Raw genomic sequence first — 25,506 nt, forward strand, 5'->3', positions numbered from 1 at the left:
TATGTTTTTGACTTTCTCAAAATGCCTTGGCATCGAGCATAACTGCAAACATTTAAGACTTAAATTGTCGAAATGTGAATATGGTGCAGTTAAATTAATACTTTTATATTTAATAATATTGATTTGATTTTTGTGCATGTCTGTGATTAATTTTCCTTATACCTTAGAATAATGTGGTATCTGTCAATATGTATATGCCTCTCACTTTCTCATGTTTACGATTATACAAAAGAAATATCCTACTGCGCATGTTACTTTGAGTCTTCCTGGGTCTTCATTTTGATCTTTCCAAAGTTGTGTTTGCGCTTTTTAAAGTATTTTCTTATTAGTTATGAAGCAATTAAGGACATTTAAGTTCTTAAACTGTAATATTCTGCTAATAATAACTCCGTTTCCAAGGAAAAAATCGGTTGCTATGGTGATAAAACTAAAGAAAGTCACACTCATTTTTCTATTTAATTTGGTAAAGTTGTATCCAAACTTAATAACTACAGTGCTAACTATGCTGTACACATTTTCACTTTCTACAAAAAAACATTCGAGAACATTTAACAATTTTGCAAAAATTAGAAAAGTTGAAAATATGCATTTTTGGGCATTTTTTTTTTTAATATACAAATTTTGTTGGCATGCAATTTTAACTAAAATGAAGCTAAAACCAAGTTTTATCAATGTAATATGTGAAAACTAATGTAAAAAGTTTGATTCTATTCATATTCATGATCTGATTTTTTTTTATTTTTACCTTCACTTGTTTTTTTGTTTTTTTTTCATTTATGAAATTTAAACATCAATAAACTAATGCAGCCTTTAATTTAGTTTGAATAGAGTATGGTTGCGATGCAAAAGCGACGTTTAATAGAATACAGATACAGAAATTATCTCGGAACTTCGAAAACCTGAACAAAAACTGTAAGTATACCAATTCAGTCTTTCATGGCCCAATCAAAGATTTCCATGCTTTAGCGTTTCATTCAACATCGAAAAATATTTTGATGTTGTACTCAATAATACCTTACTTATAAAATCGTGCATGCACCTTACGAAGAATTTTTTTGAAAATAATGACAATTAAATTTTTTTTTATGAAAGGTATCAATTTCTTTGTTTTTATGATGTTTTGATTGAGTAAACAGTATGCTAAGATTACTTTAATAAGGAATTTATTTTGTTTTTCAACTAATTTATGATTGTTTAGGAAAACAAGCTAGATGTATCATTTAACTACGCATAGTTGTAGAATTAAGCAGGCATGAGCGGATTAAAAAAAAAGATTGAAAAATGTCTTTGATTTATTCTTCTAAACGAATGAACATTATATGTTGTACACTTTTAATGTTGAATATAAAGGAAAAGGTGAATGGCCATAGTTATGATTAATTGATTGATTGATTGAGTGATTGATTGTTGGTGTTTAACGCCACAATAAAAAAACGCTTCTTGGCAATTCCGTGGTGGTAATTTTCATGAGGGGACGAAGCCGGAGTGCTCGGAGAAAACCAACGAACTTCGATAGGAAACAAACAAGCGTAGTCAAAAAATTGTTAAATATTGGTTGCATTTAATTAAGGACCAACCAAATATTGTGTATGATGTATATAAAGTTTTATGTATTGATGCTACTAATGGCAAAAAAAATTGGGCATCCAATGTAAGAGACCTTTTGTTTAGTTTAGGTTTGAATTATATATGGATTAACCAGGATCAGATAAATGTGTCATTTGACCTTATTAAATCACGTATCAACGATCAATATTATCAAAGCTGGTATGCTAATATTAATGCTTGTGAAAAACTGTCTATCTATAAATGTTTCAAACTAGATTTTTGTTTGGAGAAATATTTACAATATGATTTTAATACCAGTATACTTACAAAACTACGTAGTGGAAGCTTGAAAATATATTTAGAAACAGGTCGCTATGACAATATTCCTAGAGACAATCGTATTTGTAGATGTTGTAAAATGAATAATATTGAAGATGAATATCCTTTTGTGTTGATTTGTTCTGCATATAGAACACTTAGATGTAATTTTTTGCCAAAGTATTATTGTTCATGGCCAAATACACGAAAGCTAATTTTTCTGTTACAAGCTGGGTCAAAAAGCTTAACTAAAAATCTATGTAATTATCTTAAAGCTGCATGGAAACTAAGATTGCAAATTATCAGTTAATATATTATTTATATTATTATAAGTTATCTCTGCATTATTTAATTTGTTTAATTGTTCTCTGTATTCTGTCATATTTGTCATATATGTATATATGTATTATGCTAAAGCAATGTTGTTGCTAATGCAATAAAGATTCATTCATTCATTCATTCAATTGATATTTGAGTCGAGTACACCCGCACAAGAAGATCTCAAACTCGTAACCTCAGTGTTGATTGGCTAGTGATAACAGTAGTAGAAATACTTAGACCACCTGGCAACCGAGGCACCTCTTATAGCTATGAAATTAAAAAAAGAACTATTTTCCACACATATACTTACTAAAGTACTTTCTAAAAAAATCTTGTATTCCGTTGAAACTCACACGGAGTTGACTGTCTTAATAGTTATCAAAGGTACCAGGATTATGATTTAGGACGCCAGACCCGCGTTTCGTCTTCATAAGTTTCATCAGTGACGCTCATATCAAAATATTTATAAAGCCAAACAAGTACAAAGTTGAAGAGCATTGAGGATCCAAAATTCCAAAAAGTTGTGCCAAATACGGCTAAAGAAAATTCGTTATTCTTCTTTTTATATTTGTTACGCATGTTTTTATATAATGCAGAAAACAAATCGAAGACCTAAAAAATAAAGAAATTGATACCTTTCATAAAAAAAAATTTAATTGTCATTATTTTCAAAACATTTCTTCGTATGGGGCATGCACGATTTTATAAGTAAGGTAAAATGTATGACCCTTTTTATTCTGATACCGAAAAGCAATAGAGACATTGATAATCTCATTATATTGATAAAAAAAACAGACAACAGAGGTTTCTCGAAAATTAAAACTCTAAAGTCATGAAAATAATATCCAAACAAGAGTAAATTAACTTGCAAAACGGTCAAACGTTTATTCAAAATTAAAAGTTGTATTTGCACAATTCTGAATTTTGTATCGGTTAAATGATGCTCTGCATAAAAATGTTGGTGTCTAATTATAAAGGTTATGGGTGAAATCTTGAAATAATTGTTAAGAAACTAATCCTCGTTTCAATAATAAATTGAAATATAACAGATGTTACAAAATGTGGTCATATTTACTTTATAAAACTAAAACATCTGAATTACGTTTTTGCTGTAAAAGTTACCTTTACGTACCAAGAAGGTAATAAATAACTAAAACAAAACCCAGCCTTTGAATAAGTACTTGTTCTGCCTAATGAGGTGTAATGACATATTCCTTCACCATTTGTTATATGAATTTTAAGAATTATTTTCTATTTGACTACCGGCAGTTTTGTCTCCTTCGTTATGAGATCACTCAGGTGTGACCGAATATTTATAACTATACATAAATAACTATATAAGTAAAATATGAGAGGACGATTGGCCACAAATTAAGTCGAAAATATATATTGTGAATTGTTTAACAGGTCAAGGTATGTTTACATAATTGGTTGTTTGATCGTATTAATAGTGACTTACTAAAAAGTTTAAAATAATATTATTTGTCTAAAATTATCGATTTTATGTATGTTTTTATATATAATGCAGATAACAAATCGAAGACCTAAATATAATGATATTGGTCACTGCACGTAATCATAATGGTAACTGCAAGATTTTGGTGAAGAAATAAATTCCAAAATAAGTTCTTATTTCTCAACTTATTTAAATAAAATGTTTTTTGCTGTCAAAAGCATGAAAATAATTTAAAAAACAACAAATCTTAATTTATGTCATTTATAATTTATTTTATGATATATTATGAAAATATTATCCCAAAGAGTATGTGGCGTACACTAAAGAAAAATGCAACATTAGAGCTCTAACAGTAATGGTTTTAGTCAAATACCTCACTTGTATTCCTGAAAATTGGAAAATACCAAGTCTTAAAAAAAAATTAATTTTATAAATTACTGTTATAAGACTAAACTACAGATTATTGAACGATTAGTTGAATAAAAAAAGGTTTGTTAGTATGAACAAACTCCTTATTGTGATTTATCAGTGAAATGCACAATATATAACTTCTTCGTTATGATATCTATTTAGTCTGTCCTCTTGTACAAAAAAAAGAGTACGTTATAAGCAAGATTGCATTTGATAAAGAGATTTTGTTGTAAAACCCGAATAGTTACTTTCTACATTAAACATATATCCATGTTCATCGTAAAACTATTTTTGTAGAGAACTTGATAATGTTATTATGTATGTTTGTTTACATGAATAATGTAAGGAATTACGAGATCGATAGTACACTAAATCAATTTTATGTATATACATAAGTATAACAAGATATAGATGTCACTTTGATAATTTGGAGGGATAAAAATGTATGTATAGATATTTATTTTCGATTGACACACCGTTTTCGTTATTTTTTGTGGGGAAGGGTAGTAGAGAAATGAAGAGGATTGAGACATTGTTGATAATACATATTTTTTTATGTTCTTTTTTTTTTTTAATCAAAAAATTTAATTATCCATTGTCCATTATTTATGATAATATTCACTCTGCATGATCAAACTTATGTAAGTTGTGATATCTATTACGATAAAATTTCTGGGGAGAGATATAGTTAATTTATATTTAGTGTCGTCTAATTTTTGCTGTAAAGGAAAATTGGGTCATATTTTACTTTATATAACATTAAAAAAAAAAAAAAATTCATGAAAGTAACTTTTCTTGATCACGTGATCATGGGAAATTCGATGCTTTGGGATGGATTAAACAGAAGGCAAAATAAGTCCCAGTTTGATAGCAGTTCTTATTGGACAACCTATTTATATGCATTTGTGTCGTTAAATGATTAACATTCGTGGATTTTCTCGTGTTCGTAATATTTGTGGTGTGTGGGTATTTTTCCTGTGGATTTTGCTTTTATGCACGGGGTACCGTTAGTTCGATAGTTTCCTTCAATTGTTTTACATTTTGTATTTTTAATGAGTGTAAAATATCAATTATCCAACATTCCTACGAGTGACAAAACGGTAAATGAAATTTGTTTTGAAAAGCAACAAAAAAAAAGTTTAGAAGCATTGTAAAACAGGGACAAAAGATACCAGAGGACAGTCAAACTCATAAATCGAAAATAAACTGACAATGCCATGGCTAAAAATGAAAAAGACAAACAAACAAACAAACAATAGTACACACAACACAACATAGAAAACTAAAAAATGAGCAACACGAACCCCACCAAAATCTAGGGGTGATCCCAGGTGCTCCGGAAGGGTAAGCAGATCCTGCTCCACATGTGGCACCCGTCGTGTTGCTTATGTAATAACAAATCCGGTAAATAGTCTAATTCGATAGGTCACATTATTTAGTTTTGTAAATATTTGAAGACAATTATACGTTGTTCTTAGTGTGTGTTGTTTCAAATTGTGCTTGCTTAACAATCAAAGCAGTTTCTTGTTTTAAAACGAAGAAAAGTGTTTATTTGCAGTTATTGTTGTTGTTGTACAAAAATGAATTAGTATCGACATACTACTTGTGAAGGGTGAATGAAATGAGGTGATGTAAACAAAACGTTTGTTAATTGCTGCTGGACATTAATTTGCGTCTCATATCATTACCTTTATCCATAAGTGATACAAGTTATTTTACCATTAAAAATGGAATGCCATAAAAATAAATCATTATGTTATTTTACTACGAAAATGTATGTACAAAACATAATACAATTATTTAAATGTAAACGGAAATGTTGCTGTACTATTGTTTAACAGAAAAACAACTTAAACTGTTTGAAATAAGGACTGTTAGTATTCAGTGATGATGTATGGAGAAATTTATTTGATATTTGCTGTTGAAAATGTGCAAATCAATTAGTAATACAAATGACTGGTTAACGTTAAATGCTAAAACAAATCCACCAAAAATGGTCATGTTAAATAAAAAAAGAAGAAAATAAGTAAAAAAATATTACATTGGAAAATGATTTAAACCAAACAAGAATTACGAATATCACAGGGGTTCATGCGTTCTAATATACATTAATTTATATAAAATCATGATATCGTTAAAAAAAACATTGTATTTCGAATTTTACCTCATCGATAAGATTCTTTTAAGGTAGTTCAGGTGCATACCGCCATCTTGATTGTACAATCACAGTAAATAATCGGTCTAGTTCTTTGCCCAAATCTGCAAATTTGGAGACAGATTTGCAATTTATTGCTTACACTGTTTTTTTTATATAAAGTGAACATAAATATTCATTGCATTATCAAAAAAGTAATAAAATATACCAAATGTATGTGCTTTTAGAATATCGTTTTTTTTAATAAGCCATCTAAGGTGAGTTAACTCTTATAGTACCAAATTCTTATCGAACATATCGGGACATTTTCATTTTTTACTTGTAGCAAGAAAAAAAAGTTCGGTGACCTTATGTTTTCTCTCTATTTTCTTAAAATATACTATAAAACCTATCTTCTCATATTTTATTTCAAAATTCTGTCTCATAGATTTCTTTTTATGCACAAATTTTTTTTTCATGAACAATGTAAGCAAATTTTGACAATTTTGAACGAGTCGTACCTTAAAAAAAAGCGCGGTGACCCATACTTTTTAGAAAGCATGATACAATTTTCATTTTGGCAAAGTATAAAATATTCTATCATTTTTTTCTATACCCCTGAACTACCATAGAAAGCTTAAAAAAGAAATATGGTTATTCAGTTAACAGTCGTCTTGATGAAGCTTAGCTTGGCCAGGAACGGAGAACAATGTTTTTTTCTCAAATATTGTTGAATCCAAATTTGAGATGCATTACTTAAAGTGTGATCTCAAGCTTTATTGATTGTGTCCATTTGCCCATTTTCACATTTTGACTTAGTCTAGATTCGAATGATGAGTAATTCGTGTGTACCAGGAGATGTAACCCTGTCCTGTATTACTCCGGGGTTTTGTTTTTTATTTCGAGCGATTCCTCCAACGTTTTCTCATTTAATTTACCGTAAACTACTGTTTCCTTTAATTTTGTTCTTGGAATAGAGTATTCATATGAGTGGTGTAGCCTGAAAAGAAAAGTAAATATTGACTTATTTTTATATTTTTTTTTGTTATTCATATCATTTTGTCAATTCATAAAAGACACAGCTAAATTAATCAGTCGGGAGTGATATTTGACCTCACAAGAAGCCTAAACATACGGTCTTATCCTGCCACATTGCAATATCAGATTTCCATTCAATCTAGAGTGAAATAATAATCACTTGCTTTAGTTGTGCGATATTTTATACATGCATGTGTTCCTTAAACTAACGGTCTACTGGAGACAATGCCCTGTCACAATGCAATTACAGCTTTCCATTCAATCTAGAGTGTAGTAATGATCACTTGATTTAGTTGTGCGATACGTTATACATGCATGTGTCCCTTAAATAATTATTTCTCATTAATTTTTAACAGTACATTGTAATCATTGAAAGTGATTCAGACTGCTTTAAGACAATGTATTATATCTACAAATAAAGAAGCTCACTTTTCTATCTGATGTATTAGTGAACATCTTAATTGTAACGAAGCATAAACTAACATTTCCTTAAAGCTAAAGAATTAACAAGTTTATTCTTTAGCAGAATAATTACATATTAAATATGTGTAGATGCCAATAGCATTATATGATCTTAATTTTTTTTCGTATGATTTATTATGATATTAACATGCAATTACAAAATTGATGTGTTTTAAATTTGGGATATCTCAATATTAAAAAATTTAATCAAGAATTTGAAAAAAAAGAAAATCTACGTTTTCAAATCAAGCTTATTGATATATATTTTTAAAGTCAAACAGATCATATTTTGGGGCCCTTTATATCTTACTGGTATGTGTGAACCAAGATCGTACTTTGGCCTATAACGGTTTTTCTTTTACAAATTGTGACATGGATGGAGAGTTGTCTCATTGGCACTCATATCATATCTCGGGTTTTTTTTTAAATCCTTCAAAAGTTATGGTTCTTAGTTTTGTTTAAGTCTTTGAATAAGGTGTTATGAATTTGCTGCTTCTGTATTCGCATTGATATATATTTGAGGTCAGATCGTTGTATTGGCCGCGACATAGAAACGTGTATGTTTATAAATGTGTTTATATTACTACCACTTGACGAATTTATCTGGTTGATTGTTATATTCTCGTCCAAGTATGGGGTTCTACGTCGGTCTATACTTTTAATAAATTTTCATAAACTTTTATTTGAACTTTTGTTTGTATATACGAGTCAGAAATACAATGAATACCTAAGGGAGTTACCATTTGATTTTTAGGGGTGGGGGGGGGGGGGGGGCTAGGATGAAACATTAGGTCCTGCATTTTTTTTAGTTGTAATCTCTGTCCTGCCTTATATTATGTTTCACTCTATTCGGTCCTGCCTTTTTTTTTTATTAGTTTATCCTGACTTTTTTTTACCTAAATTGTCATCATGACTTTTTTTTGCACCTGTCTCATCCTGCCCTTTTTTTACTCAAAACTCCTGTCCTGCCTATCAAATGGTAGCTCCCTAAACTGAGATATTTGATATTCTCCTGGGGAAAAATCTTCAGAATGTAAATATATGCATGGTTTTTGTTTAAGAATTTCCTTTTAATTCTTTCCATAAAATCATGTAATCTCAAAGCATTTTCTTTTTGATTGGTATCATAATTTTTCCAGCAATTGCTATTTGAATATCTACGTTTTGCGGCGTACAAGATTCGTGTGTTGTAAATTTTTTAATCCACCATTGTCTACATAAGAAAATGTCTGTACAAAGTCAGGAATATGACATTTGTATTTGAGTTTTTGATTTTGCCATTTGATTACGGTTTTCTGTTTTGAATTTTCCTCGGAGCTCAGTGTTTTGGTTTTTTTACTTTTTACAGTTTGTCTAATAACAAACAATAGGAACACTTTATTCTAAGTTGTTGTTGTTTAAATTCCAACAGCGAATTCTTGATTTTTATCAAAAATTTTAAAGTTCGTAACGTACTTATCTAATGTGACAGTTTAATTTACTTGCCTATTCCGACACTATGCAAATCATAACTGACATATTTGTAATGATAACCCTGTTGGCATATAAAAGGAGATAATATTCTTATTTTAATTCAATTTTAATATCCCGAAGTTGTAAAAATTAATGCTATTTTGATCAAAAGTGTGATATTAAATTTTATTGTTTTACCTACGTGTCAAAATTACACTTAAATTCTGTACATCTTCATTTCAATTGCATATCTTGATACCGTATCTAACTATACTGTAGTGAACAAATAAAAAGGAAGTCTTTCATAGTAAATATTCAAAAAATTTAGTGGCGATTGTACATTTTATTAAATGCTATAAAATTAGGTATAAATCAAACAACACCTGATATATTTTCTGCAAATACAGCATTTGTCTGGATTAACCTTCGTCAGGAACTCACAAACCATCAAATACCATGTATAAATACGTAGAACGTAGAGAAACGATATAACAAACCAGAACCAAGCCAAATTCATATAATGTCAGTTTTGTCTGATAAAGCTAAAACTTTAGTTTCTATGCAATCAATGAATGACATTTTGTGTATTTTGGAAATTTTGCATTTTTTGCAGAGAGTGATACAAAAGTAAATTTGATAAGACATTCTCAATTGATCGTACCCATTCTTCGTAATTTAACTCCCAGTACCGTTTAAACCTTTTATCAAGTCAGTATATATGTACTGGAAACATTCACCGTTACGTTCAAACATTTGAAGATATATGTGTCTTATGTCTCATCGGAGCCTCTAGTTTGTTGATAGCTCTTCTACTTTGTAGAAGAGAAGGTTTCTTAAAAAGGAAAGCAAAATGCTTCCTTAAAAATATCGAACTCCAGCAAACTATAAATAACAACCATTTTGACGCAGCCATTTATGTCTTAAACACATCTCTTTTCTTCTTAATAATTTACACACTTTGTTATGGTTTCTTTGTACTCCGGCCATACATTATTATGGAAAACATAACTACGTTACAACGACAAACAAAATATTTCATGTACCGGGTCAACTAAGATGACAAAAACTATAAAAAGACTGCCTTATATAAGTTTATATCGTGTCTTTGATCAAAGACAAAGGATGCCGTTTGAACGTTCATCGTTTCATAAAACAAGATGTTTGATAAATCGGTCAATGGTATCCATAAGGTAACTACTATCACTTCTAACGGACTACATAAAAGTCATATTTACTATAAAAGGCAAAAAGTCACAAATTAAACACAATTTGTAAGATAGCAATTAGCTTTTTCTACTTTCAAGACTATCTATATTATTTTATCTGATTATTGTATAGAAATAGGTTGTTTGCAGTTTACCAAGTACACAAATTGTCACTTTCAAAAACAGGGTTGATATGCATAAATATCCCCTTTTACTTAAGTAGATTTATGTATATCAGCCCAAATACGTGTTAGCAAAAAAGAAACATAACAATTTTGTATATGCTTTTCTTTTCTTCATAAAAAGGATTTAAATTTCGATAGGATGTTACAAACAGAACACCTTTGTGATTTCCAATTCAGTGCTAAAATCGAAACCTATATAATCTAAACTGTGGAATACTTGTAGAAGTCAAATAACTACGTTCATGTAAGAGATCACAGATTTAGTTTTAAACCAATAATATTTTAAAAAGGAATAAACAATAACTCCATGGTATATTTAAAAGGCGTAAGTTCGATAAGTTACTAAAATGGCCACTATTTCTAACTAAAGTTTAAAACCAGGATGAAATGACAAAAAAAATCAATCATAACTTATAGTTCCGTAGACGTCCGGTTTATACAGGTTTTACAAAATTAAACATTGTCATAAATCTCGAGGTTTGCTTAGCCACAAAACAAGTTTCAACCCACCATTTTTTTCTTAAAATCTCCTGTACCGAGTCAGGAATATGGCAGTTGTTATCTAATAGTTCGTTTCCACGTATGTTACATTGTCATTTGTTTTTGTTGCTGTTCAGTGTTTCTGTTGTTTCGTTGTTTTCCTCTTATAGTTGATGTGTTTCCCTCGATTTTAGTTTGTATCCCGTTTTTGTTTTTTCTCAATCGATTTATGACTTTTGAACAGTGGTATGTTACTGTTGTCTTTATTTATACAATGACAACTTTCTTTATAATGCTTGAAAATTTATAAATTTTTTTAAAGTGGTATTTATGGATAGCTAACAGATTACCTTTTCAAATTAATACAATGTATATGTTAGTATTATACAACAATTATGTAATCACTTATAATGGTAACTGTGTCTACCAAATTTTACAAGAATATTTCACTTTCAATTGAAATTAGCTTCTTCATGGATACCCCGAGAGGGTTGGTTTTGTTACATGTTGTTTCTAGAGCCATTATCTACAAAAGGGTGTCTCAGATTTTGGATAGAATGTATAGATCAAATTTTACACTTAATCAAACATTGTCTACTTGTATGTGATAAGGATGTTCACACTAATTACAGATTTATGAGAGAACGAATACGATAGCGAAATTTGAAACACCCTTTTGCAGCTCCTGCTGTGTTGATTAAGATTTCGTTAAAATTTCCTGTATAGTATAGAGATGAAAGAGCTTAATTAATTCAAGTAAACTGACCAAGATTTTGCCATTTATTGCATAATAATTGATTACATAATGATTGCATAACAAAAATATTGCATTCATTTAAAAGGTTAATCTTTTATCTATCTATAAATACCTCTTTTATCAATTTATATGCTGTTTTAAGAAAGTGACAGCATTTTAAAGGTTGAAGATTGGAAGTTAAAAAATCTTTGTATTGTGCTACCTTAAACCCATGACTTCCTACAAAAAAGGATGGAGGTTACCTTCCCAAAGGATTATCCTCAAATATTTCCGTCTGTTACTTATCATCAATCTGTTACCAATAAAACTCAGGACTAACTCAACTCAAATCGTGTGCTTATATATTGCGTCAGGGATGTGACAACAAAATCAATCTTTATTTAAATAAAAACGGTGTGTTATTTATATTTCTCTTCATTTTTTGATGAAATAAGTTTCTCTAAAAGTTACCAAATTTTCAAAGTATGTCTTTTAAAATCTGTATGAATTTTTAATAATTTTGATAATATTACTGTTATTCATCATATACTTCAGCATTTATCGAAATAAATTCTTTTGATATATTTTAAAATCATTAACACAATTAAGTACTGGACCGTTAAAGCCCAAACTGACAAAAACTTAATGCTGGCACCTTATCGGTTTTATTTTAACTGAATACATCTTTATCTGTATAAGTACCAATAATAGAAATCAATGGAGATGATCGCAATCTCGTCATCAACACATTTTTTATTTAAATTGACAAAATATTATATCAATTATTCTAAATGATATACTTTTTTTGCGTGTTCACTAATAACCACTTGTGTTTATAAACGTTTTTTAGTAAATAGATCAAGCAGAGGAAAGTCGTTTTTCAACTCAAAATAGAACAATAATACTATGATAAATAAGGCGTACCAATCTATCCCATCTTTTTGATTGAAACTGTTTGTCTTAAAGCTTCTTGTAAATCTTTATATACGTTCAAATATTGCGCATTACCCAAAATAATTTGTACATCCTGACCTTGGCTTTGATCACAGTCACGACTAATCTATATGAAAAGGATTGGTAAATTGTATTCTGATATTAATCATAAACATAACATATTATTTTAACGTTTGTGATTTTCCTTTTTCAATGAGTAAATAATTCGATCAATTATGGCCTTCGGCAATTCCCTACCACTTAAAACGACCAAAGGATGGTTGTGTTTTCTTTAAACAATATGTAGTCACTTATTTGTGAGTACCAGCCGCTTTCCGCGCTTTAGGTAAAACGAATTATAAAAGGAACTGATACATGTACAAATACATAAGAAAATGCTTGTACCAAGTCAGGAATATTTTTAAGATTGGATCTTTATGTTTTCGACCGCCTTGTTCGTCCTATTTAGTACCAAATAGTCGTGGGTTAGACCCCTGGTCAGTTCAAACTGAACTCAGCTAAGCACATGTCATTTACAATTGGGGATGAAGTCCACTCGGACTAGGTGTAGAATAATGAGCCTGGGTAATGTAACAGTCACGACTAATCTATATGAAAAGGATTGGTAAATTGTATTCTGATATTAATCATAAACATAACATATTATTTTAACGTTTGTGATTTTCCTTTTTCAATGAGTAAATAATTGGTTTAGTCACGTTTCTCCAACATTTGATAATTAGACTAAAACAACATAAGGGATAAGGGGTCCTCATAAGGACTGGCATTGTGATACTTGTAATTCAACTATATCAGGTCTTAACTAAAATATTGTAAAAAGGGATATTGTTTAAAAATATTTATATCAAAACATTAACAAACCATATATTTTTGGTCGAGTATAACAAGAAACGGTTACGTAATTATTTTCATCCGCCGTATTTGATTTACAAAATTTAAAAGGTTATTCAACAAAAAAAATCTTTAAATAAACAAGGGAAATTCTAATCAAACTGAAAATTTCATAAAAAATTATGAAGAAATAATCTCAAAATTATTTTTTTTTAAATAATTTTTTTTATTAAAAGTAACACGAAAAATCGAAATTAGTAATGTATTCTATTACTTGATATATTTTTGTATTTGTGTTACATGTAGATGTTAAAATCTAAACCGATGCAAAACAGCCAAGTTTTATTTATGTAAAAAGTCACCAAAAGCGATTGTCTTCTAGTGCGAAGAACCGTATATCTACCTAGTCGTTCTGTCTGTATATCACTAGAGCCGAAGCCAGTTTACGTGGTATGCTGTCTTAGCAGATGAAATAGTCAGTCGTATATCTGTCCACTTTTTCTACGAAAACGGAGCTGATACAAATTGGGTACATCACGTCGCGTCGTGATCTATATAGTGTTTAACTGTGGGAACTGGCTTGGTGAATATTGTGCACTACTAGTATTTTCGATTTGTTACTTGAGCTGTGGACAATTAATGCAAGTTGACTAAGAATTTTGAATAAAGTCTCAAGATAAGGGGGAGTGTTGGAGCCTGTAATTCGGTGGTTGTCGTTGCTGTGTAATATATTCGTTTTTCGTTCATTATATTGTACATAAATTAGGCCGTTAGTTTTCTCGTTTGAATTGTTAAACATTTGTTTTCTCGGGTCCTTTTAAGGCTGACTATGCGGTATGACTTTGATCATTGTTGAAGGCCGTACGGTGATCTATATTTGTTAATGTTTGTGTCATTTGGTCTCTTGTGAATAGTTGTCTCATTGGCAATCATACCACATCTTCTTTTTTATGTATAATTGTTAACTTCTGTTTCATTTTGTCTCTTGTAGAGAGTTGTCTCATTGTCTATCATACCATGCACATCTTCTTTTTTTTATATAAAATAAAAAAATACATCACTGTGTTAGACTATATGGACTTTTACAATTTTGGGAGACTATTAAAAAATATATATATATCTTTAAAAAATATATACCTTTTTAAGAATATTTTGGTCAAGAACAGGTGAATTACAGGTAGATATCAAGATCCAGTCCTTAAGAGGGCACAGGACGTTTGCGCTTTTTTACCTGTAAAACGATAGGACATTTGCGCTTCAAATACTATGGATATTTGCGCTTTTAATTTTGATTCACCTGTATTAAATTCACCAGACATTTGCGCTTTTTACCTATAGTCGACTACCTGTAATCTTAATGAGAAGTAAATCATTACATAAATAAATTTAACTTATATTTGTCATTAGTTAGTTCACATTTACACAGTGAACATGGATTTTAAAGTTATAGTGACTAGTAAAGAAAAAAAATATATAGATATATATATAAAAAAAGCGCAAATGTCCTATGTAAAAAGCGGAAATGTCCATTTTTAAAAAGCGCAAATGTCCTATGTTTTGAAGCGCAAGTGTCCACAAAAAAAGCGCAAATGTCCTATGAAAAAGCGCAAACGTCCCGTGCCGCCTTAAAAGGACCCCATAATCCCTAATGTTGTTTTAGTCTAATTACCAAATGTTGGAGAAACGTGACCACACCCTTAAGAGGACCCCATAATCCCTAATGTTGTTTTAGTCTAATTACCAAATGTTGGAGAAACGTGACCAAACCAAAATAATTCGATCAATTATGGCCTTCGGCAATTCCCTACCACTTAAAACGACCAAAGGATGGTTGTGTTTTCTTTAAACAATATGTAGTCACTTATTTGTGAGTACCAGCCGCTTTCCGCGCTTTAGGTAAAACGAATTATACAAGGAACTGATACATGTGCAAATACATAAGAAAATGCTTGTACCAAGTCAGGAATATTTTTAAGATTGGATCTTTATGTTTTCGACCGCCTTGTTCGTCCTATTTAGTACCAAATAGTCGTGGGTTAGATCCCTGGTCAGTTCAAACTGAACTCAGCTAAGTACATGTCATTTACAATTGGGGATGAAGTCCACTCGGACTAGGTGTAGAATAATGAGCCTGGGTAATGTAACAGTCACGACTAATCTATATGAAAAGGATTGGTAAATTGTATTCTGATATTAATCATAAACATAACATATTATTTTAACGTTTGTGATTTTCCTTTTTCAATGAGTAAATAATTCGATCAATTATGGCCTTCGGCAATTCCCTACCACTTAAAACGACCAAAGGATGGTTGTGTTTTCTTTAAACAATATGTAGTCACTTATTTGTGAGTACCAGCCGCTTTCCGCGCTTTAGGTAAAACGAATTATACAAGGAACTGATACATGTACAAATACATAAGAAAATGCTTGTACCAAGTCAGGAATATTTTTAAGATTGGATCTTTATGTTTTCGACCGCCTTGTTCGTCCTATTTAGTACCAAATAGTCGTGGGTTAGATCCCTGGTCAGTTCAAACTGAACTCAGCTAAGCACATGTCATTTACAATTGGGGATGAAGTCCACTCGGACTAGGTGTAGAATAATGAGCCTGGGTAATGTTACATTTCTCAGGCAGACTTACACGTTGTTTTCTGGCACATTGATATTGTGTCTTCAGAGTACAAATCAGGATTATGATTTCTATCACATTAACATGTTCTTGTCCTGATTTGCATCTTATATTTGTTACTGGACTTTAAAACCAGTCCAAACATGCATTATTAATATCTAACCTATCAAAATACAGCAAAATACAGTGGCGATCGTTATTAACTAATAAAATGGAGATCTTGATAAATTTATTATATGTAAAGGTCTGTAAATCAATTACTTGACATTTGTTATATAATGAGAAATTAGCAGTAGATGCCCTCAGGTCATGATGTGTATCAGTACGACATGTATATCAAAGAAGATTTAAAGATATAATATATTTACTATATCAGATTTCTAATTGGGAAAATCACTGATGTTTCAAATTAATTGATTTTAAAATCTGCAAATCGGTCAAGTATTTGTTCATCAGATAAATCATCCAATTTACGAAATAAAACCAAATCTAAAATTATACATTATCTTAAACCCCTACAATATATTTCTTCATTGGTAGCTATGTATGTATCATACATGTATATTGTTCAATAATTAAGCAAATTATTGAAACATAATTTATGTAATAATCAAAAAACATTATAATTATTATCACATAAAAACAAGTAACAATTTTGTGACCTTGACATTTGTGTTTGTAATGCTTTTATCTGCATATCCAGTAGTTTTTCCAATCCAAAATAATATAATATCGTTTTAAAAAGTTGCAGTCTTATGTCATCAGTTCAAACGAGGCAGCTGGTAACGTTCTTTTTTATCCGTTGTCAGAAGATTGGCTAGTGCCGTAAAGCAAGAGTCGAACTAGTTCTAATGATTGGCTTCGTTTGTATGAAAAATTGACATAGAAATTAACAATAATTTTAGGTCATCGTACGGTCTTCAACAATAAGCAAAGCCAATACCGCACAGTCAGCTATAGAAGGCCCCGAAATGACAATGTAAAACAATTCAAACAAGAAAACTAACGGCCTAATTTATGTACAAAAATTGAACGAAAAACAAATATGTAACAAATAAACAAACAACAACCACTGCAATTACAGGCTGCTGACTTGGGACAGGCACAAACATAGAGAATATGGCGTGGTTCCTTAAAACTTCTTTTATCCAATTTAAACGCAGAGACAGCAATGATTATTTGTACCTGATACTTAAAGAATAAAAATAAAACTTGATGGTGTTCTACATACATGTACGTCAAAAATACGCTATAAATAAGTACGCCTTTCCCAAACTACATGTAGGTATGATATTTATTTAGTACTAGCAATAGTAAATCAATTACTAATAGATTGTTGTACTAGTATAAATCAGGGCTACTTGTCTCAGGGGCTTGATGGGGAACATTGATATAATATCTGTAAATTGAAATTTTAGTCTTACAATCATATTCATCAAGATAACTCCGTAACAATTAAAATGAACTTTAACCTTCAAGGACACTTAATTGACCATTTGATTTCTTGAATTTACTCTTGTTTATGTATATGTATATTTAAAATTTTAAGATATAATCTTGTTTCTCAGATTCCAATGCACAATCATGGCTATTATATGTTGTAAGATCACAAAATTACCCTAATTAAAGATTAAAGGTCAATTTTACGTACTATTGAACCATGCTAAAACCGCAATTTTTTACCGATTACATTTTCTATAAACCCACCCATTTATGGTCAGAATAGAAAACGAAAGACTAAAAAATGTCCGATTCGATCGTTTTAACAGATAAAAATCAAAATTATGTCCAGTCAAATTGTATCTCCGGGCAGACATTTTTTTCCGATGTCCTTGTTATAACCTTCTAGTGTATTGAAATGAAATGTACCGGACATGTAGATTTAAATGATACAAGCTTTGAACATTTAGTTTTATATCCTTGAATCGCATTTTATGTTAATTTCCGCTAGGTTTAACATTAGAATAAAATTGAATGTAAATGTCACCAAAAGTTGTATATAAAAAATATTTAAATTAATTATGGTGTATATAAAATGTTACCGAAACATCTTTTATTTTGTAAAATGCTATGTAAAATGAACCAACAGCGTTGTTCCTACTTAAAAACTATTAATATATGTAATGTGATTGATAGAAATGATGCATCTTGGTATATGGAGGCATGAACGAAAAATATCTTTAAGAAAAACATCCATGATTAGAACGAACATTAAAAGTGAGTATCAAAAATAGGTTCTTTAGAATTATTCAATAAAAAAATGGAATATTCTCGAAATAAACGCGAGATTATAGGTACATATCGCAGTCTGAAACAATTAAAACTCATTTATATTTATAAATTGATTCTTAATGTCCATTGGCAAATGCTTCTTGAATGTTCACGAATTAATAATGGAAAATGTATGTTGGACACAAGTTGTTTTCGTAATTTCAAACATTTTTACAATTTACGTTAGGCCGTAAGTTAGTTTTCACAATTAAATTATTTCAAAGTTTTCATATCGGGGCCTTTTTTAGCCGACCGTACGGTGTGGGTTTTTCTCATTGTTGAAGGCCGTACGGTTGACTTTAATTGCGCATGCGTACATCCACTTCATTTGAACTTCAGTGGATAGTTGTCTCATTGGCATTTTTTTATATAAGTAATCTGCACATACCATCATATTACATATTACATCTTCTGTAGTTTTTATCATTATTTATTGAACTTTAATCTGGTAAGTTATTATTTCATATCTTTGTTTTTTGCAAATAAACGTCCTCAACATTTTATTCATAATTAACCAGCAATTCTCTTGTTGACGTCGCGTACGGTGTTGGTGATAATACGGGGTTTGCTTTCCAGTTCGCCTTTATTGCATTTGTTAGAAGTTTCGGAATTGATAACTATATAAATGTATACATCAAAATGTGCGTAATTAAAAGTAGAAATGGAATATGCCTTAAAATCAATATTTTTATTCATTTTTTACTCGAATGATCCCTAATACATTTGTAACACTGATTTTGAGCGTGTAGACAAGTAACACCGCGACATATGATCAGCGTTGCATTGAAGTTATTCTTGTCATTTTTAAAATATATTAAAAAAAAGTTGTACTCCTAGCAAGAGTAGTCTTTGGTGTAAATGGTGTATGTTTTATTTATGACGTCATCGTTAACTGGACCCGTCTGACCAGGACGAAAAGTTCACTTTGTTTTGTGGTCAAGCCGAAAATAGAAAAAAAATATGGATAGGGGTGAAGTTAAGACTGATTTTAAAAGGTAATTCAAATAGATTATTCCGAAAATGATATATCTTTTTATTCCGTATATAATAAGGAAAAAAAATAAAAAGTTTTGTTACCACATTTCAAAAGATCGTGGCAGAATTAATGATTTTTTTGAAATTTGCATTTCTGTCACAAAACCCAAATCTGGCATATTGTTTGGAGCTCTTTAAAATTCGAACGATTGTTGCAGATCCAAACCACAATTTACATATCCACCCTTCCTGTGTCAAAATTATACAATACATATACAACTTTCTATGTCTTCAATTAGTAAGTATTGTTTAAATTAAGTCCTGAATTGTTCATTTTATTAAATCCGTTGAAATGTCACACTCGCCGTTTTCTGACGTTTTGGCGTATTTGTTATGTGTCTTATGGAAAGTAATAGGCAGTTGCAGTCTTTTCTACGATATGAAATTTTATTCAAACGTGAAAACATTTTTTTTAAGTGTATGAAAAAAAAATGTGTCCAAGTTTTAAGAGAAAATATTGAAAAAAAAATAAACGCGATCTTTTTGTTTTTGTCTAGTCAAAATGTCACAAAACGCCGTTTTTTACATTTTTGTTACAAGTATGATAAGTCTTATTAAACAGTTTTGGACGGGGAAAATTTGAAATTACAAGAACACAAAAAAAACTATATAACATTAAAATTTACTGTTCAGGGATTTTTTTGAACCCATTTTCGATCACATGTCGGAAGTATTAACGACACAGTCAGCGACTACTTTTGTCTAGTCATAATGTCACACCATGCTTTTTTATTTGTTTTGACGTTACGTTCTGTAAAACGTGACATGTACTGCCTAACGTCGCAAATTACGGAAGCCTTTACGTGCCATGCTAACTAACTATTTCCAATTTGATATACCGAATTATGAATTTGATATAGCGAATTATGAATTTGATATAGCGAATTATGAATTTGATATAACAGATAATGAATTTGATATAACAAATTTTCAATTTGATATAACCGATTATCAATTTGGTATAACAATTTATCAATTTGATATAACAAATTATCAATTTGATATAACAAATTATCAATTTGATATAACAAATTATCAATTTGATATAACAAATTATCAATTTGATATAACAAATTATCAATTAGAAATAACAAATTGTCAATTTGATATAACAAATTGTCAATTTCTCTACCAATAGTATGATTTAATTATAATAATGAGATTGATTGAAACATTGCGTAACCCAAATTGGCGCATTTTTTGTGTATTGATTCATTGTTTATCTAACGTCCAGCGACAAATATGTCATTGAATGCTTATTCAAAACTTTCTTAACAGGTTTAATGTTTCTGAAACACTCGCCCTCCCCTTTTATGTTTTATTTGAGGCAGTTTGGGTGACTAGTTTGAACGTTCTCTATTCAGTACATGGGACCTAGTGTCTTAGAACGAACGATTATAATAGAAAAAGGATCAATTTATATTGCACATTTTCAAATCAGAAATAATGGATAGTGTGTTTCTAGGGACATAGGAACATGCAAGGATAAAAAATGCTTCCCCTTCCTCAAAATCCCGCTGGCATGTTTCTTTATCAATTTCGATGGGCACATACAAGGATTAATGAAACATCCTTAAGTTCATCCTTGCATTTTTCTTTATATATTTGGTTCAATATTTATTTTGTTTGCACACTTTTTATTAAAAACAAAGACCCATGCGCGAGATCTAGAAGAGAAGACACATGCACAATCAGTGCAAAAGGGATCTGATATATCAAATTTATAATTTTTTATTTCAAATTAACATGATTTGTTATATCAAACTGATAATCTGTTATATTACAATTTATTTGTTATATCAAATTGAAAAAAGTAAAATTGCATGCATGGCCCTCAAAGACTTCTGTAGCAAATATCTTATCATGCAAAACCATAACTTTTTTATAATTTTTTTTTGGATACAATATCTTAACAGATATTTATCGAATCTAATTAACATAAGTATCTGTATCTGTTTCGGCGGAGGAAATTTTAGCGCATTGGTAGAACATTTTAGAGAAAAAAGTGTAACGTTTTAGCGCCAAAGTAAATCCCATTTTAGCCCAAGATTTTTAACCCATTCGAGCGAAAAAGGAAATGATCAATGCCTATTTTAGAGCAATGCTTTAATCCATTTTATGATAAATGATTAATGATCAATATTTTTTTTAAATAGAAGCAAGACAGCACAATTTAAAACATATCATGTCCATTAAAATATACCAATAAAATTTTAAAATCAAATTTTAAAAGTCCGTTCTAGCCTGGAAATTATCAAAAGCGGATAAAAGAAAAAGCCCTTGACACCATTTGCGAGTATGATGGTACTGTGAAACAATGATAGTCCGTCGGAAGATAAATGACTGACCCGTGTTAAGAGAGAGCAATATCTCTTGCACGTAAAAGTCACCCTTTTAGATTTCGAAAAGAGCAGGCTAAGGCTACAAGGAAGCACTCGCACCCTCAAAGTGGAAACGAATTAATATAAGTTGTAATAATTTGTTTCCCAATCCACTATAAATAAATATGTTTAAAATAAAAGAAAAAGCAGCAGAAAAGACAGTGGTTTAAACTTTTTTTTTTAAATATTCTGTTTCAATCAAAAGAATGAGAAAATATCTTTGCTCCAAAGGGATACTAATTGAAATGAATATTATTTTTCTGTTTTAATTTAACTGTACTTAAAAAAAATATGTGCCGCTTTTGCATTTCGGTTCTATACGTAGCAAATCAAGCAAACCGCTCATATAAATTATGCTGTATGATTGAGCTGCACGAAATGAAAAAAGTACGACGTTATTTATACAATGCATGAAAAATAACGTCAAACTAACGTTACTAAAACTAACACCAACACCGTACGCGACGTCCAACGGTTTATATATCCCCATGGAATTATTTGGGCACATAAATACGAATGGGATGATTCCGATTTTAATATGTTAAATATTTCTTTTTAGTTCTTTTATTTTTCTTTCCTTCTTTTCTATGGTTAACAACTTATTTGCGTAATCCTGAATCTATTTTTCAAGTTAAATAAAATAACGGGAGAGGTATAATTTCAGTCTGCATAAAATCACGCAAGGGTGTTTCCCTTGTCAAGTCAATATAACTCTCTCCATGGGAATTTAAAATATTCCTTTTAGAATATTTGGTTATCCTTAGCTGAGCGCATTTCATAAAGGATTGACTGAGTCTAGAAGTTTTAGATTTAATACGTCCATCTTCTTCGTTGTTTAATTTGAAGAAATACGTGTTAAATTCCTATATATATGTTTACTATGACATAACAAAATAGCCGAGCAAGAGGGCTATAGATTTGTTATAGTGTTATTTCCAACCACATCAAGTATTATTACAAACCGTACTTAATTTATAACCTTTTTGAGATGAATTTGTTGTACGTATATATCCTGGATTTTGACGTCGTCATTTTACGTTATTCTTTTTTTTAAAACAACGCCTGAGAGATATGAACGACATACTGATAATACATTAATTTATTTTGTTTATTGTGATTTGATGTATGTGTTGCTCTCCACCAATTGCAATTTGCTCTATCTAATATAATTGTTCAACTGGTCAGATATTTTAACCAACTGCTATAGAAATCGCTGTCAAGTCATTAAAGAAGAAGGTTATACAATAAAGCATACTAAGTCTTACAATCTGTCATTAGACTTTCATTCGACTTCATTGCTTTTTTGTCTATTAGACAATGCCCTTAAATGATGTAACATTACTAACACTTGAAACATATTAGTTTCGATGATGTAAATCGTGAGCGCATTCATTCATAATTTCCGAGTTTATTTTTGTACTTGGTTACACCTACCTACTTCATTCATTCATGCAAATTGTTTACAAACACAAATAAATATGTTCGTGTGTTTACTATGATATTTTAGGGAATATCCCTAGGGAGGAGAGTGGATAAAAAAAACTGTCAAAGGAACCTCGTCAGTCAATAAAGTTAATGGTAGTTTTATGTTGTTAAAATTAACTTGTATGGTTTATAGCCTGTACCAATGTAAATAGCTTTATTACGATATTATCTTTTCCACAGGCTGTATCTTAGAATCAATGAAATACACGGATGACCAAAATAATAAAGAAGTATGAAAGTTGACTGAGAAAAATAACAAAGGATATATTCTGTATGAGAAGACGTGTATAACTGGCTGTTCAGAAAAAAAGGCGAAAACATCGCATCCGAGTGTAGTGAAGTGACATTACTAAAAGCTAAATGTTAAAGGTAGACATGGACTTTGGAGAGATTTTCGTATAACTTGTGATGGGACTACTGCACATCAGCAATGCCGCTACGAAATTGGTGTATTACCACTTGTTGTATACAAATAGTTTCATTCGTAACCTTTCTTGGTTTATGGACAAATACTGGAAGACAAGTTCTTTTGGTTGAGGATAATCCAACATCACCTGAAAATGTAATTTTAGCGCCAAAAATTGACAATTTGTATAGAGACAATCCAGCACCATGTACTGAGGTCCGAACTGGAAATGAAAATCGATTAACGGACAGCTGTCTCCCCATAAAAGGAATCGGTACTAGTTGCGCTGCATACTTTATGGGCAATAAACCAGTCACGCCTTTAATTAGTCGTAAAGCTACAGGAAAGTGTCGACTATACAACTTAGTATCAAACTGTTCGTTACTCAAATTAGTCCATGGATATGAAACTTTTCCAGTATCGCAAGAGGAAAGAGCCTATCCGCTGGCTTTTGCTATAAAATTTCATCGCCTTCCAGAACAAGCTGAGCGTCTTCTTCGAACGATTTATCGCTCCCACAATGTGTATTGTATTTACATAGATGGTAAGGCTCCAAAGCTCCTCATGGAACTGATGACGAGTATTAGTAAATGCATACCAAATGTACATGTTGTGCAAAATCCAATTAATGTGGTATATGCAAGCTCTTCGCATATGCAAACTGACTTTCAGTGTATGAAAATAGTTTCTAAATCGAATGTAAAATGGAAATACTACATTAATTTAACTGGACAGGAATTTCCATTAAAGTCAAATTTGGAAATGGTAAAAATTCTTCAAGCATTGAACGGTGCTAATGATATCGAGTCATATAGTCTGCCGGTATTTTTAAAATGGAGGTACGAAAAGGTTCATAAAATAGTCGCTCATAAATTAGTTGATTCTTTAAAGGAAAAAGAGCCATTCAAATATAAAATGCAAATGAGTAAAGGTAGTGCGTACGGTGCTTTTACCAGAGAGTTCGTCAATTTCATACTTTCTGATGACGTTGTGCAGGACTATATTAGCTGGCTCAATGATACATATTCACCGGAAGAGAATATATGGGCTACAGTAAATACACTACCGTGGGCCCCAGGTGGCTACATGTCGGAGGTTCGCCATCGCTACGGAACGTTCTTATCCAGAGCAATAATATGGGAAGGAGATAGGGTCAAATGCTCTGGAAAATTTTTGAGAGGTGTGTGTGTTTTCAGTAGAAATGACTTACCATGGCTTGTTGGTCAGAGACAGTTATTTGCCAACAAGTTTGATGAATATCAGGACAAGGTTGTCTTAGATTGTTTGGAGTCTTTGGTCAGAAATAAGACATATCATCCTGCTGTTCACCTTCAAGACTGGTACCATTATCACAATCTTCCTCACAGTAAATTTTATGCAGCGATATCAAATATGCAAAAAGATCCAGAGTTTTTATCTCGTCAAAAAACCGTCTGGCTAGAAAATCAAAGGAACCAGAAAAATTACACTCTTTTTGAAAGAAATATACAAAATGAAGCAGGACTGGATATGGCTGGAAGCTCTATCAATGTGTATCAGATATACGGTAAAAAGTGAATATTTTATTCACAGACATTTATTTCAAGATATAAAACGCTAAATTGTGCCAAATTAAACAAAACAATGCTGTAAATTCGGAGAGAATAATTCATCCATATGAATATGTAAATAAAATAATATTATTAATTTAGTTTGTAAGTGTATTAGAAAATTACATTGTGTTGATCATTGTTTGCGTTCAAATTAAATAATAATTTCTCCAAA

General features: G+C 30.6%; 1 protein-coding gene and 1 long non-coding RNA gene across 3 annotated transcripts in view; both read left to right on the top strand.

Moving 5' to 3' along the window:
* LOC143075473 (uncharacterized) overlaps positions 1 to 25,506 on the top strand; it is a 425,173-nt gene that overhangs the window by 396,320 nt on the left and 3,347 nt on the right. The window lies entirely within an intron of this gene.
* Positions 3,520 to 25,432, top strand: LOC143075469 (beta-1,3-galactosyl-O-glycosyl-glycoprotein beta-1,6-N-acetylglucosaminyltransferase 3-like). 2 transcript variants are annotated; one of them, XM_076250883.1, is made up of 2 exons: positions 3,520 to 3,600; positions 23,517 to 25,432. In XM_076250883.1, the coding sequence occupies exon 2, from the start codon at positions 23,767 to 23,769 to the stop codon at positions 25,297 to 25,299; it is 1,533 nt and encodes a 510-aa protein (XP_076106998.1). In that variant the 5' UTR covers positions 3,520 to 3,600; positions 23,517 to 23,766; the 3' UTR covers positions 25,300 to 25,432. The 2 variants fall into 2 exon arrangements, with proteins under 2 accessions (XP_076106998.1, XP_076106999.1); XM_076250884.1 differs by lacking the exon at positions 3,520 to 3,600 and adding an exon at positions 18,284 to 18,381.

Source organism: Mytilus galloprovincialis, chromosome 5 (genome assembly GCF_965363235.1).
Source record: "Mytilus galloprovincialis chromosome 5, xbMytGall1.hap1.1, whole genome shotgun sequence".
Lineage (NCBI taxonomy): Eukaryota > Metazoa > Mollusca > Bivalvia > Mytilida > Mytilidae > Mytilus > Mytilus galloprovincialis.